The sequence below is a fragment of the Cynoglossus semilaevis genome, chromosome 13 (genome assembly GCF_000523025.1).
Source record: "Cynoglossus semilaevis isolate Cse_v1.0 chromosome 13, Cse_v1.0, whole genome shotgun sequence".
Taxonomy (NCBI): Eukaryota; Metazoa; Chordata; class Actinopteri; order Pleuronectiformes; family Cynoglossidae; genus Cynoglossus; species Cynoglossus semilaevis.
In genome coordinates this window covers 13639557-13655711 of record NC_024319.1, presented here as the reverse complement: position 1 = coordinate 13655711, position 16155 = coordinate 13639557, and the positions used below count along the sequence as shown (strand labels likewise).

The window sequence follows — 16155 nt, the reverse complement described above, 5'->3', positions numbered from 1 at the left end:
GTTCATTAAGAAACAGGCAAAAACAAAAATCAAAGCTTTGTGAATCATCCAGTAACACCCATTTATTTCTAATTCTCCGGAAATGGGTTAGATACAATTAGTGTCACAGTTCTGTCAATGTAGACATCAGGGGAACTATCTTTATGAATGAGTGTCTATTTACAGTGTATGCCACTCTGCTAGGTAAGACAAGTTAGGATGAATGAAGCGTCCTCATGTGGATGTGTGTCATGTAGTAGATATAAAAAGGTCTGGTTGAATACTTTGGTCATGTAAACTAGTAAGGCCCTATTAGGTGTGAGTCTGTTTAAAGCAGTTGAGTGCACACTGGGTTTTTCCCATAACACATGCTGATCAGAGGCTGGTGCTGATGCCAGTGAGGTCATTTTCCTTCCTGTGACTGAGGACAGATAAATGGGAAGAGTTTTCACAGGTTACCGAGCTGAAGGATGTGTTCTCACTTTTGTAGAGTGTTGGATTACTGTAGAGTTCTAAATTGTGGTAATTAACCTGCAGCACAAGTGATTTTGTTTTATCTCATGATATATTGTCATTTTTGTCAGCGTATTTTCTCTTTAATATTCCAGTAATACAGCTGATTACTCTTGTTTCAATCTGCAATAGCTCTAAGAGTGATGGGTACAACAAGCTATCATCAGGGCTGGGTAAAGCATTAAATCTTTACATATTTACCCTGGATAATTAATTCAGCATTACAGCAGTCTCCTTCTCCTTATAATTATTTTGTGAGAGTCTGTTGCCCACAGGTATTGGATACAGTAGTAGAATGTTGATTGGTTGACTGCCCAGGGACTGGCGTCATCAAACACCTTAATTCATCAGAGCCATTGATTTGACCCTTACACTGCTGCAGCACTTACACAAACGGAAAGAACGGGTAGGGACAGAAAAAATGAAGGAACATGCCAAACTTGAATCAACTTAACTTAAAAAACAAACAAACAAACAAACAAAAAAAAAAACATGGTTGTGAAGTTTTTGGAATCATCAAGTCACCCCAAAAAGACACTTGATCGTGGTATTAAAACAACTACAACTGTATGCTGGAAGCAATACAAATTAAACCTGTTGGTTCAATTTTCTTTCACCACTGACCGGCTGCTGCCTCTGTGAACGTAGTAAACACTGCACATGGTTGACAATATTGGGGTCAACCATATGCTGATGTCAGTGCCAGTAGTAACAGTCATGGAAAGTGGACGGTTGGTAGAAAAACCTGTGGAGTTGAGGTTTGGGCGTGTGTCTGCTGGGGGATAGAATCCTTTGCAGAAAATTTCCATAATGAAATTTTACTGTTGCTTTTTCCCTATGACCACACCTACTATAAATCTGCAGGGTTTTCAGCATAATATTCCTGTAGAACTACTGTGGTGAAACTCATGGCTCAGGTCAAAGGTTTCTCCAGGGCAGGGCTAAATATAACGTTTCTGTGCTTGGATTCCTTTTTTGGCATTATTTCTGTGAAATACTCAAAGCAAGAACAGGCGCTGCTTTAGTTCAGTTAAAAACAAACAAAAACCTTGTTTTATGGCTGATTGGTGATTTTGAAAGCCTGAGAGTAAAGGAAATTAAAATAATAATAAAATGAAATAAAATGCAGTTCCTTTTCTTCAAAGATTATTTGATATTGATCTTCTCATATTGCTATTAAAACCCCAATCTGTAACTTTGTAATTGCTGAGAATTCGGGAATGCAGCACATTGTTTACAAGAAATTGAGGTTTGATACAATGTAAATAGAGTAAATAGTAGGTTCTATTGTACCTTTACAAATATGCAGTTGTGACACATATTTTACTATGTGTTAACTTTCATAATCAGGCTAATGCCAGTGTATGATGACGCATCCCTTTAATTGTAATCCTGTAATGTGAGTGTAATCTGTACAGTCACACTGCTGAGTCAGACTTATATGTATCCACTCTCTCTGCAGCTCACTGCTGGACATTGGTTCTATTGATGATGGTGTCTTTGCAAAGCAAAACTAACCGTCGTAGCAGCTGCCACATAAAAGCTGATGAGCTGTGCCTTTTAGACATCAAGAGTTCCGCCTTGACTCTTACGAGGACTGGAAAAGACACAAATCTTTTCTGCCTTCAGTAGAATGAAAGGTGTGGAAAACACATTTGTGTGGAAAATGGCGGGGGTTAAACAATTGGGTTGTTCCGGGACAAAACAGTAGCTGCTTTTTATAGTGGCTTCTAACTGCGGTGGAGACTTTATTGGGTTCAGTGTTAGTCTGAAAACATAATGCATTAAGACCTTATTTTCTATCTTTGTTTCATCTGAGCCGTCTGTGTATTTACAGTGCTTTAAAATGTGATTTGCAAACATTCCTGCCTTGCCTTGAAAAATATCACTGTAGTAAAATGCAGGACACCTCCTACATTGTATACAAAATCATCACTGACTGACCTTAAGGTACAATGTTGGATTGTGAAATCCTGTGTTGATCTTGAATCTTGGTTGAACATGAAGCACCTCCCCCTCCTCTATACTCGAGTATGAGTATTTTTTTAAATTATTGTAATGTAGTTTTTTTTTTTTTGGAAGATATTCAAACCTTTCTTTTTTTGTTTATTATGAGGTATATTTTTAATTCCTGTCTTTAAGAACCCCCGTGAACCATCTTGAAACTCAGCATTGAGTTCCCAGAGGCTCAGTGAGAGCTGACAGTGAACGAGCTCTTTGACATACTCTTACAGTAATGGAAGTACCATCTGTTCCACTGTAGCTGGAACTAACAGATATCTGCTTGTCCGCTGTAAAGGGCCACTCTGTTGACGGAAAACAAGAACTTTTTTGAGAGTTGGAGTAAATTTTATTCACACTGAGTCTCGTCCAGCTTCGTCTGCCTGCTAGAATAACGGTGGGGGTGGGAGGGTGGGTGTCAGCAATATTGGGAATAGGTCTTAGACATGACACAGAGAAATAGAAACACAGCTTTTTAAAGGTCCATGTATAATTGTGTGTATTAACAGCTAATGATAAAGTCTTTCTGGCCATATATGAGTCACTTTGTCATTTCCTGACATTGACGTGGAATGAGTTTATTGCTGGTCACTGGCATTCAGTGCAACATGAGCTGGCCGGTATGATGGTCCTCATACAGGCCGGGAATGTAACAGCAGGTCACCTCACACAGCTGACTGTAGGGGGAATGTGACCCCACGTGCGCACACTAACTCGCATGCAAACACTCTGACATTACGCTTGACGTTTCCCACTTATTGTTCCACACGCTCATGAAAATGCAAGAAGTAACTAAACCTTCCTCTGTTGGCAAATCATTTGATCTGTTTTTTGTGACCAAAGTCTGGTCAGTGATTCTGTGGTCAGTGAGGCCATAGAAAATCAAACTGTCTGTAATCAGTCCTCATTTAACAAATGTATAATGGTTGGACATATATTATATTAGGACAGTCCTAATAATAATGTTGAATATAAAAATACTGTAAAGGAAAGGGTTCCTGGATTTTTTTTTTTTTTTTTTTTTTTTTGGTTGGTTAATTCAAAATGTTTGACTTAACTTCTTTGGTTTAACCTGTTAGTCACCAAGGCTGCAATGTCATATTAAAGTGATAAGGATGTTTGTGGGATGACAGCACTCGGCAAAAGTAAACAGAACCTCTGGTGTGTTTGTGTGTTCACTGATCTCTGATCTGTTGGGGTGTGGCTCTGCTTCCCTTCACCACAGGTCAAACAACAATGCTGGAAAGAAACTGCCTGTTATTTGTTTTCTTATCTCCCAGTTCAAATGATGCTAATTCTAGCCTTCCTGTAATGCAGTAGCTGCTCTGTGACACTATCAATCTTCAGTGTGTTTAAAGAACTGTATTTTACATTCAAAACATATTTTACATTTGCAGGAGGGAATGGGTTTGTGGGTAATATTTTACCCGTTTTGATCCGAAGGTTATGATAAGCTTAGAGACAGGAATGTATCTTGATGTGTAGCAAGACTGCAGACGCTGGTAGGAGGAGTAGTATGCACTGTAAATCTGAGGCCTTAACTCTAATACCACGATTTAACAGCTGAAGGTTCAGGTCAATGGTCGTTTACTTGATTTGACAGTACATTTACTCATTTGTTGTGGTGCATTGTGGGAACCCTTGTTAAGGCCAGCTCTGCCTCTCTCAGCTTTAATAATAAAATCGGCCACTACATCACTTTGAAGCCAATCAGGACTTTTTAAACATGAGTTTGTAGAATGCTGCTTATTCAATTCACAACATAAACCGTCTGATTCACGGCAATACAACGGCTGCAGGGCTGGTAGATGAAAAATGTTGAGTTCAAAAGGACAAATACACCCTGTTGTAAATGTGTTAATCTTTAGAGATCGTGGATTAAATGTTTTAATCCTTAAACTTAACTTAAACTTAAACTTATCTTTATTTGTCATTTGTGACATAGCACAGCACAGCACACCATGCACAATGAAATTTAACCTCTGCATTTAACCCATCACCAAGTGAACAGTGGGCAGCCATGGTCGGCGATCCTGCTACCAAATCTAGTTGTGTGGATATTTGGGCTAGTTAAATCTACAGCTGTATCTACCAGCAGGAGGCAGTAGTTAGTGGCAAGTATCAGGAAAGGATTGTTCATGTTACCGTCATCATGAGGAAGACTGAAACATGTGTCAAAATATAACGTACTTCCGTTTGACATGTGGGACAGAAGTCCACCCTACTATCCTGGGAGCAGAGCCTCGCGGCCACTAGCCAGAGTGGCGCCTCCAGAAAAAATCCATGTCATGCATAACGTGGACGGAAAAAGATGATGGGGCAGTGAGTGTGGGAGTGAGAGAGAGAGAGAGAAAGAAAGAGAGAGAGAGGGAGAGGGTGTATTAGAAGGGAAGGGAGAGAAGAAGAGAGCTGAAATGAAACAGAGACAAGTCAGTGGTCAGGATGAAGGCAGATGTAAGAATATGTATAAGCCTCTCAATCCCTTTGCATCGATTGGTTACAGGCTGGCTTTCCCAGTCAGCAGAGGTTTGAGATGATGAAGGATGTCAAAGTCAGACAGGATTTATATGAAGTAAGGCTGTCAAAATAAATCAGTATTCAAATTTTAATCTGTTCTTATAGTAAGTATAATTTCCAGTGCACATTATTCATAACACAGTGCTGTCAGCCCCTGTGCTGTGGTTCCTTCTTTAAAAAAAGATAAAATTCAACTACTGTAATAATAAAATTCAATCTCTACAAAAATATTCTCCCACACTGATCTCCTTTTTCATGACATATTCCCGTCACTGTCCAATGGAGAGGTCTTGAAAAGTTTTACTGCCTGTGTACAATTTATGAAGGCTTTCCTGGAAGGTGATGTTTCACCTACGTATGTATGAAAACTCTGAAAAGACTTTTAGCAATGTCAGTAATACAGTCCAGATTTTTCCAGAGTTCAAAGAGTTCAATAACATCATATTTTGTGGTCACATGCCTGGACTTTGACCCAGCGCTGCTTAACTTGTTTGCATTCAATGTAAAATGAGCTGATTTTGAAATCAAACTGGTCGACATAGATGATTTAGACTCACAGATGTCCAGACTGACAGCAGTTCCAGAAGCTGTGGTCCATCAGAAGGTCATTTTTGTTGAGAAAAGAGCAGCCACAGCTTGTACAGGCAAGGAGAGATGTTTTAGTCCTTCTGCTCCTCAGTGAGAGGCTTGTAGGGCTAAACTGGCTCTGTTGATGTTGATCGTTGCTGACCTCTGCAGTAGGTGGTTAAAGGTTCATATCTCTAATTCTGTAACTTGGGGCCAAGTTTGCCACTCCGAATTTAAAAACAGATATAAACGACATTTCGTCAGGACAGATTGTGCTCTGATTGGCTATTGGCTCACTGCACGATGGGCAGGAGAAAAGGCTTCTCTTTTTTAACACTGCTGATCAATGAAGCAAGTATCTCCTAAACATGTTTTGACAACATTTTAATTATAATGCAGTTCATTTGTGTACTGTACATGTTTAACATACTCACTTAAAGATTTGACTTTAAAATTGCACCCCTTCCACCTCTCCAGCTTTATCTATTTTGTGTTTAAATGACTGCTTCTGGATTCTGGGTTTCATTACTGCCATCTACTGGTTATATTTTCTTATAGTAAAAAGTATAATACAGTAACTGCAAATAGTGTCCCAACTAAAATAAAATATTTTTAAAAAAATCTTACCTACTCTGGCTTTAATTAAAATGAATCAGAAGTGTCCACTGAATTATTCAAATTCAAATTTTGTTTAAAAATGTTTATTCAACACATTTCCGTGTTTTGTCTCCCTGTACTACTGCAGTGGGAGAATTAAAAGGACATCTTGTCTCATTACTGTCCAACAACAACAAATACAACAATTAGAGCAGCCTTAGCAAAACAACAGTAAATTGGTTAAAAAAATGTAATAAAGACAACCAACAAACAAGTAATTTCCTGCAGACCAAGTGCAAGAACAAAAGGCCAAAGTTTTTTCTTTTTAAATCAGACAGCTTGTTTCCCTGTAGCTGGATTCTTAGTCAGATTAAAACTGAAATAAGGGGCTCCTTCTGGTAATGGTCTTGATTGAAATGCACTGAAGTCAAACCACTGAGTCATTTGAACACCCAGCTTGTCCATATTTTCTGCAGATTACTATTATTTTTGTGGTCCTGTCTTAACTCTGAACAGAGGGTGTGACTACAGTGTCGGCCTCCTGTTGTAATTCATTCAGAACTCAAAACAAGAGGCTTTATAAGGAGTGACTCCACACACAACTTTAAGGCTCCCAAGGGATGTGGGTTTGTGTCCTTAAGTGTGGAGCATGAAGGAGGAAGTCTGCTAAGGTCATTTGATTCCCCTCTGTCTTAATGCCCAAAATTCCTCACTGGTCCTGCATATATTAAAAAGGCAGGGATGTCATCAGGGGAGGTCTAGACAGCTGCTCGATGTCTGCCTGTCGATGGGAAGAATCTTCTCCTCTGCATTGTTTTTCTTGGCTTTTTATGGAGACTGCATATTGGATTGTGAAAATGACAAGAAAATAAATCCACACTGACAGTATTCACCCTGGGATGATACTGCACCCACCTCAGGAGAGTCAGTAAACCTTGACAGTGTGGGCTCTGAAATGAAAGATGATTAATAGAAAAAGAAAAGTAATGTGTTTATAGTAAATTCATCGTGTGGTTGTCGATGAGTGAATGACATAGTTTGGTGAAATATTTCAGGGAGTTTTAGTCAATTTTCTACTACAAATCTGTTATGTTTACCCACTATTATAAATAAAGAATGTTGAATTCCTCTGTTTTTCACACAACCTCGTCGATGAGAAGTTTGCATCGAATTTTTGCATTTCTGCCTGTTTATTATGGATGTATATAAAAAAAGTACAGTTTGATTTTGCACTATTTTAGTATAATATCAGTATTAGGTGTCCTTCATGTTGCAGGCTGGGAGTTAAGTATAGCTGGAATTGTACCTATGCCTTCTGCAAAAACTGAACCCTGCCTATGTTCCATTGACGCAAGTGCTATGGAAATCAGAGAGATTTTACTTAATTTGGCGTTAACTTTGACCTAACCCAACCCATGTTTCCTGGGGTTTGTTGTGGACCGGTTGTTGTGGTCTGGTTGTGGACCAGACTCCTACGTAGAAAAGAACAATCCCACTACTTTCATTAAGTATTTCTCAACATACAGGAAACCCGAGTTGAATGCTTTGATCTGCAGTGGTCCTTGTGATGGCTTCACAGTTTAATCACAGACCGTATGTTCTGCTGACTGACTGCTCTTTCCTCTAAGCTGGTACATTGGACAGGAGATTTGAGAGGCTGAGTGACCTCAGACAGAAGGAATGTTTTGTCTGGAATTTTGCATCAGGACTGCCAGTCTGAAATGAGCAGATGAGTTGCAGGGAATCAAGCTGAAAGCTGGCATGACAACGAGGGATCAGAGAGTACAACTAGAATGTTTTTTACCTGAACTATAATATCTTACAGGGAAAGGTGCTGAAAAAAGCAAGATAAAGCAGTCCATCTGAGGATGTTTACATTTGGACTTCATAATGTAAAACCAGGGTTGTCAGGATCCATGTTCTTTTTATTCACTCACTGTACAGGAAGTCAAAAAAAATTAAAAAAATTAAAATAAAATTTGAAAGGGTTTGATTAATTTTTTCATCACTATATTTCCCTCGTGCTTCACTGTTGAAGATTGGTTGACCTATTGACCTACAGCTGGAAGATCCCCAGTTGACTAGGCCGACTTTCAGGACTGTTCTTGCCCAATGGCTGCTGGAGTTGACTATAAAGAATAAAGCAGCAGAAGATTTACGAAAGAATGGAATCCACTTGATTGTCTCGGTGAACTTGAAGCCAACACTGTACTGTGGATCCACTTAAAAGACAGACCTACTCCTATATCACTGCTTTGAAGGTATGAAAAGCTCATATCTCTGAAGGACTCACCCTTTATAACAATAAATAACATGAAACAGCTGAGGAGCTGGTCTTGGACATTGCAGCGTGTCTCATGCAATTGTTTGAGCAGCTGCAGATCTGTGATTGTTTGTTTTACATCTTCGTTAAATATGAAATTGACACCAGAGGAACAAAGTCATTCCCAAGACATTCCCAATGTCAGATTCAGGACAAATGTTAAACTAGGACTCGAGCAAAGTGCAGACTGTAGCACTGTGTCACAAGTCTCATCAAACTGTATAATACACATTTATTAATCATGAATTATATATTATATCATTATATGATTCAATAATATCACTGGATATTTAATTTACAAACAACATGTTATGATGATGGATAGTTACCAACAACCTTTAACTCTGCCAGCAGGGGGTGCTAAATCCTATACATTGCACCTTCAGAATGTGTTGAAATGTCAGAGTATTAGCCCAACATTAAATATTAGCTTCAAGCTTGTTAAAATTTGAAATATATTTTTTGTGGTCAGTGTGTGAGAACAATATGATCCTGGGAACAACAGCAGGGTGTGGTGTCGCTGCACAAACACATCCATCACAGAACATTACAGTGGAGCTGCTTATCTCTCCTCCTGCTCATAGTGTAGAGTGATTGATAGCTAATCCACTCTGGTGTCCTGGTCCTCTGTTCTGTGGCAAAGTGAAGGCAGTCGTCTCAGGTTAAGGTGTAGCCTCACACTGGGAAGGCAGTGGCGTGCTTGTGAGGAGGTGGAGGAAAAGAGGAGGAGAAAAGGGAGGAGCTTCTGTCTGTGTATCCTGTGTAAATAAATGACAATGAGAGAGTGTGTGTGTTTGTCTGTGTGCACATGGTGTATGACAGGAACCAAAACAGTGCTGCGTCCTCGTTTACACGTCTTCAATGTCACAGACAGAAAAAGACAAAGAGATTTGGTCAAAACAGAGTGGACTCAGGCGTTGACTCAGCATCAGAAGGTGAAGAGTATTTAACGGTAATTAACACTGACATTCATCGTTCTTCTGAAGAAGGCCGTCATTCGTAATGGACAGCTCCAGGTCGATCCAGAATGAGATAACATCACTGAAAGGTATTTTTTACACCTGATTTTTTCTTTATTTACACAATCACAAATGTCTGACTTTGTGTCTAAGGCAGAATTCACAGTAGAGAATTTTTACATTTACGGGACTCTATTGTGTCTGAGCAGGAAGACAGACAGGCAGGGGTGTCCGACCCGGGCATTGTTTGAGGAGCAGCGGAAGCTCACAACATCCTCAAGTATAGAAACTACAGATTTCTGATCACCAAATATTGTAAAACATGTTGAAAAGTTGAAATAATTAGAGCAGTTAGAGTGAGAGGTCGGACATTTTTTCTCTTTTCAATGTCATTGTTGAATTCCTTCTCCTGCGAACAGAAACATTGAGTGGAACTGAAAAGCGTGTTATCTCAATGATGTCTGACCTGACCTCCCATTTGCTATGCAAAGCCACCATGCAAAAGGTCAACATTATCTCACTCTGGACTGAGTCATTTGTGAAACACCATTCAATGCCTGATCAGCAGCACTTTACTTATCTATAACTGTGTAGAAACGTGTTTAAGACAAGAGGGATTTCCCTGCATGTTTGCATAGTTCTGTCTGCTCAGCATGTGACCCATCAGGTTTGACATTTGAAAACAAGTTCTGCACATGTGCTCTAGTTTCTCTTGTCATGCTGTCAGCTGTGGGTGGCTTTAAACTACCATTGGCCCTTGGACCTGTTACACCAGCAGGAGGAGGTTGATGACCACAGACATGAAAGAGTTGATACACCCTGTCCCTGAAACCACGATATCAACTTGGCGGGAAGTTAGAGTGATGCAGGGAGGGCACTAACATTGACACCTAGTAGCACAAACTATCAACAAACCAAACTATCGCAACCAGAAACATAGCACAAATTGCTATGTTTCTGGTTGTGATAGTTTGGTTTCTTGTTTCTGCACCAGAACAATGCAAGAACCAGAAACAAAACAACCTTAACTTTTCTGTTATTGTCATAAATCATCGTAAACCCACACTTATCTTAAAATGTCACAACTTGGTGAAAGGAGTTGATTTGTGTAAAGATTGAATTAGATTTAAGCCAATTTTATTGCTCCCACACTGGGGAAATTGCTGGGTTGCAGCAACACAGGGACAGAGGCAAACAATAAAAAAATTCAAGTGACCAAACAAGGGCTAGTTAAAAAATGAAGTTGGATAAACATGGGAAGATACTTACTTGACCATTTCACAGTAATTGCACATGAGCAGAAAAATATTGCACTGTAACCTGTACAAATACAATACACCTACTCCAACAGATGTCATTGAACTCACTACAGTGTTAGATACAAGGGTCTGTAGATGAAGGGATTCCCAAAAAAAGCCACTTTATTTAGCGTTGCACCTTTAGGTCATAAATAACTGCTCATGTAATGGACACTTGGTTACGTAGGACTGGATCAGATTACATGAAATATTGGTATTAAATCATATACATTTTCTTCAATCTGTGTCTAAAATCTGGTTATGTTTGTTTTAGCTGCTAGTCCATGTCGTATAAACAATGCTGCTATAGAAATTATGTTATTTCCTCAAATCTGGTTAATTTATTTTATTGAAGTATACAAAGGCCCACAGTCCTTACTGCTATAACTTATTATACTATAATATCACCCTTCAGGACAAACAGTACTGTATGTGCATGCACTGTATACAAGGATAACATATGAAATGGCAGAACTGGTCTAGTCATGTTCTATGTTTACAGTATAGTAGAACCATACACACCTTATTAACGGCTTTACGGTAATTAGTTCTGAACCTTGTTGACAATCGAAGAGTTTACCATAAAGCTTTAGCCTGTTGGGCAGCAGAAAACCACAATACCACCTTAAGAAGGGTTTTACCCAGGGACCCACCTCCCTCTGTCACTGTGGACAAATAATAAATATAACATTTAAGTACAAATAACTTTAAATCCCTCTCGCTTATTGAGCTTCTAACACCATGAAAAGTTTTATTCTCTGAGTCTGGGATTTGGAACTTTCTCAAGCCTTAATTTAGCAAGCGAAAATACAAAGAGGGATCACGAAGGGATGTTTGGTACTGATAACGACTACAATAGATTAGTAATCAGACTCTTTGTTTTGAACAGAAGAGAATGCAAGGAAACTGTAATTAAATAGTAATAATAGACAATGTATAAGTGAAAACATTTAATGTATATGTTTTATGATTTTACAAACATGTTTTAGACAAATAGACAAATGAATCTGTACCAACATTTCTTAAAGTCAGACTTGGAAAATCAAATAACTAGAAGTTCAAGATAAGTGAGGAAATGTTAGCTTCATGCTACGCTCTGTCAAGCTAATGTCAGTGTATGGAGTGAAGGTGTAGTGCAGTATTGATTTTTACAGTGATAAACTCCTTGCCAGACAGGAATCATCCGGATGCATCAACAGTGATGTCATCGTCTGACTCTGCTCTGACAAACGACTCTTCACACAGTTACACGAAGAGAAAACTTTTGAATCGCAGCACAGTGCAAAAATGCAGAAAATGATTACCAGCAACTTCACTATGTCAGACTCATTTATCACATGTCGTAAAGTGGTGTGGCACAGTAGTACAGGTGTGATGTAGTAATACTCCATGTTGCTGCTCACTATTATGATTAATGCATTTCTGTCTCTGTCATTGTGGAAATCTGCAGCTTCAGTAAAATAGAGGACATTTTAATTTTCTCCTGTTTTCACTGATAATCTCCTGAAAACTGCAGTTCACATTAGTAGTCATATTTGTAATAAACATGAAAAAATGATACATGAATACACACTGAAACTGTGAAGAACAGGGTATGTGTGTGTGTGTGTGCGTATGCGTGTCTGTGCGGTTTCCTCTCCATTGTCTGAATGAAACAACTTTTACTACCATGCGGGAAACAGCTGGGATTATAATTAAGTCCTGAATGCATCTGAGGGAAATAAAAAGTAATTTTAGATGATATAAAACTGTTACCAAATATTGAAGCTGTTTTTCTGTTAGAGCAATAACTAAAACAACCCCTCCTCCTTCTCCATCATTCATACACACCATTCCACATCCCTGCTGCCCAAGGTTACAGGGAATTCCCTGTCCTGTTTACAGGTATTGGGGGACTTGACTCTGACAATCACAGTCACAGGAACTCTGCTCCTCATCCTGCCTCCATTTCCGACTTAAAGTACAATCACTTTCCTTTTTCCGTACGCTACAGTTTCCTGACGGGGGAATCAGTGGCAGAGGTGACACACTGGACCATTTGACATGTAGGGAGTGATGGGAGTTAAACAGAGGCCGAGACCCCGGGGGGCTTCCAGGTTGATCTATAATGGGTGAAAGTCGTTTACACTTGACATATTTGTTTTTTCTAAACTGACATTAGTGCAGAATTGCTCTCAAGTATTTTAGTATCCTTTTTAGTATCCTGTAATATTGACTGGGTGAAAAATATGTAGAATATATATATATATATCTTCTCCTTTATGCTGAATTATTATTTTTTCTCTCTCACCATCTATAGAAAAGCCATAGTAATACTTTTACCAACCCAGGTGTTTTGAGTGCACGGTTGTATTTCCTCATCTTTGTAGTGGTGTTGTGAAGTCTTCTGGATTGCGTGACGTGAGAAGTCTTTGAAGTGACACTGTGCTGCCGTCATGGTGCATTCATGTGAGCGATGAGCAGCGCCAGTGACACAGTCGGTCGTCCCATTATCTTCACTTAGCTGATTACAGGGAAACACTGTTGGCATTCAGGACAGATTGAGGCCTGTGTACGCTACGAGACATCAGGAGGCGCCGCCGTTTGGGATAATGATGAATGCATCACTCATTTTACAGCAGAGTGAGAAGAAGTGCAGGCTCAGCGTGTGTTTGCCCTTAAGTTTGTCACTTCACAGTTCTGTGTCCATTAGTGCTGGGTGTTCAATTCATTTGGCCTTTTGAAACATGTTAATGGACTTTCTCACATCACAGTGTAACTTTTCCATTCATTACTCAGTTTTTGTTGCCATTCCTTGTTCTTGAGTTTTTATTACGCAACATCTTCTAGATATTGTCTCTTTAAAACCCAAAGAGATCCAGGAAATAAGATTTCTCTGGACGTATATTAAATTTCTGTATATTTTTGTTTGTTTTAGTCTGCTCAGCTCGGTGGTCCTTATACTGTTGTTTGGCCCGTTGTCTTTCCTTGTATAAGCAGCTTCATTGGATTCATGTGTGAAGCAACTCCAGAAACGTGAAGCACAATGCCAGGAAGGAAGCCAGTTTCAAGGAAGAATATGTCTGTTGGTTGTAGCTTGGATAAAATGAACATAATGGAACCCTGATCAGAGGCTGCCAGCTGCCAGAACAGGCCAAAAAAATCAAACTCTTGGTCCAACGCTCAGAAGAGTAAGGTGAGAATGGGGGCAATACACCAGAGAATGGGGGTGAAATGGGAAACAGTAGATGGGTTTGACAAAGGTCTGCACTGAATAGACTCTGGGCTGAGATTTATGATGGGCCGTGGGCCTCTCAGACCAGTGTGTAAGTATGTCTTTACACCAGTCAAGTATGTCATTTACTCCAGTGTGTAAGCATGCATGGGAAAATTAAACCTGTGCTACATTTTCCCACAGGCTGGTACTGCACAAATACAGTAACTGGAAATGATGATGGTTGACTCACTGATAGTAACCCGGGAGCTGAACCTCATCAAAGAACATTAGGATAAACAAATGACTCACAGTGCCTCAGACTTGTTTTTTTTTTTACAGAATTACATGTAATCAAGAGAGGTCCAGTTGAAACAGTTGCAAAATATGACAGTACTAGTATATATGAGTTATTTGAAAGTGTTTCACAATGTTAAAATGTTTTATGGTGATCCGCAAAACACCCTTATGGGTCACACCACCATTCATATATTTTTTGTTTTATGTTCCTCAAGCTCCATCAACAATTTTTTTTTCCCGTGATTTTCCCGTGATTTCCCCTTTGTGATGTTGTGTTATTAGAAATTGAAACAGTGATTGGGAGCGCCATGGTATAAATGTGTGGTCTGAGACAGGGACTTGTTATTGTTGACTTGTTGAATGGCCTTTCCACACGTAGGAGTCGTATCAAATTCCTCGGCTGTTTATCAGTCGAGTTTTTTCGTGTCCGTCTTGTTGCTGCTGTGGTTTATCACATTGAGTCCAGATTTGGCATCTCTGACCTAATGCACATTTCTACATTGGTTCAAAAACCTTACTTTTGTCACTCGGTGGCTGGGCACAACTATCCGTCCGCATTTGGTCCCACACCCCTGTCCACATGGCCTCAAGCAGTTTATTCAAAATTTAGGACATTCCTGTGATATAATTATCCTTACATCCTCAGCGGGAAATGCATCATGGGTAGTTTCTACTCTCTGTTGTTGAACTATTTTGGGTGAAGGGAAGGCCCAGGGGAAAGACCTTGTGTTATTATTGAGAGTTAGCCTGGTTCTTTCTGCAGCTGTGACTTCACTTAGTGTCTTCCAGATGGAAACTGTCATTACACAGAAGGAAAACCTTTTCTTAGGTCACTCCCTTTTAATGACACAGTGGTGAAAAGGTTAAAATCTGAATGTCACCTTGTGGTTTTGGGTCATGAATAGCTCCATCGGGTTTTAAAAAAAGATAGTAAATAAGTAGTGTCAGATAATTGACCCAAAAGAACATTTTACAAAAAGAACTAAAGAATTCTCTGCAACTCTCAATGTGAAAGCAATATAGAATATTTACTGATGTATTACACTGTGTAAAATATGTAGTGCAGACTTCAAGTACATAACCATGATCATTTTATTAGCATACCAATTTGTTTTCCAATCTGACATTCATCCACTGTCATGGATGCAACCACTTAATTTGTTTAGTGGGTGTTCCACAAGGTTTGGTGCTAGGTACCTTGATAGTTTAGTCTTCTGGCAAGAACAAATGTGTTATATTTAATAATATAATTTTGATTTTTTTTTTTATTATGATCACAAAGATATGTAATCAAAAAAAGGTTCAGTCATTTTGTTATTTTTTCACATTGTGCTCTGCACATATACTGTTTCTGGTGGTTCAAACATCATTCTAGTGCTTATATCTTAGCTTAAAACTAAAGAATAAAAATATAAAATCTGTGATAAATTGGAATGGATGTTATGTGTATTAATGACAAATATCTCACAAATATCAGCAAAAAGACTCACTACTTTGATAAAGTAGAAGACAAAGGTTAAACTGTTAAGAAACGGGGAAGGGGGAACAAAGTTAATCAGTGACCAGCAGGATTGCTGGGAATACATTAAGGGAAATACCTAATAGGGCTATTTAGAACCTGAAGTGCCCTTCACATTACAGTTTATCTTATATGAAAATATGCTATAGATATAGCACTGCATATTTGAATAATATGGGAATGGGTTGGTCAGAACCAGCTCTTGGCATTGGCAGGCACCATCTGGGCGCCATCTGCTGGATGCGGTAAGGCCCTTATCCATTACTAAAAATAAAAACAATACAATTACTGTAAACCATAAACTCGCTTCAAGCACACAAGCTGCTACAGCAAACTGTGCATTTAGAGTGAAATAACTGCGGAAAAGTTAAAAGGCTGAAGTGTCAGGT

At 39.1% G+C, this 16155-nt stretch overlaps 1 protein-coding gene across 8 annotated transcripts in view; it reads left to right on the top strand.

Annotated features, from left to right (window-relative positions):
- The window catches only part of plecb (plectin b), a 103204-nt gene that overhangs the window by 13482 nt on the left and 73567 nt on the right, over nt 1-16155 (top strand). For 2 of the 8 annotated variants that reach the window (XM_025061645.1, XM_025061644.1), the window contains exon 1: nt 9276-9545. The exons of the other annotated variants lie outside the window; for them this stretch is intronic. In XM_025061645.1, the coding sequence (XP_024917413.1) occupies nt 9500-9545 (46 nt within the window). In that variant the 5' untranslated portion in view covers nt 9276-9499. Of the gene's footprint in view, nt 1-9275; nt 9546-16155 lie in introns of those variants that run through there. 8 annotated transcript variants of the gene reach the window in all.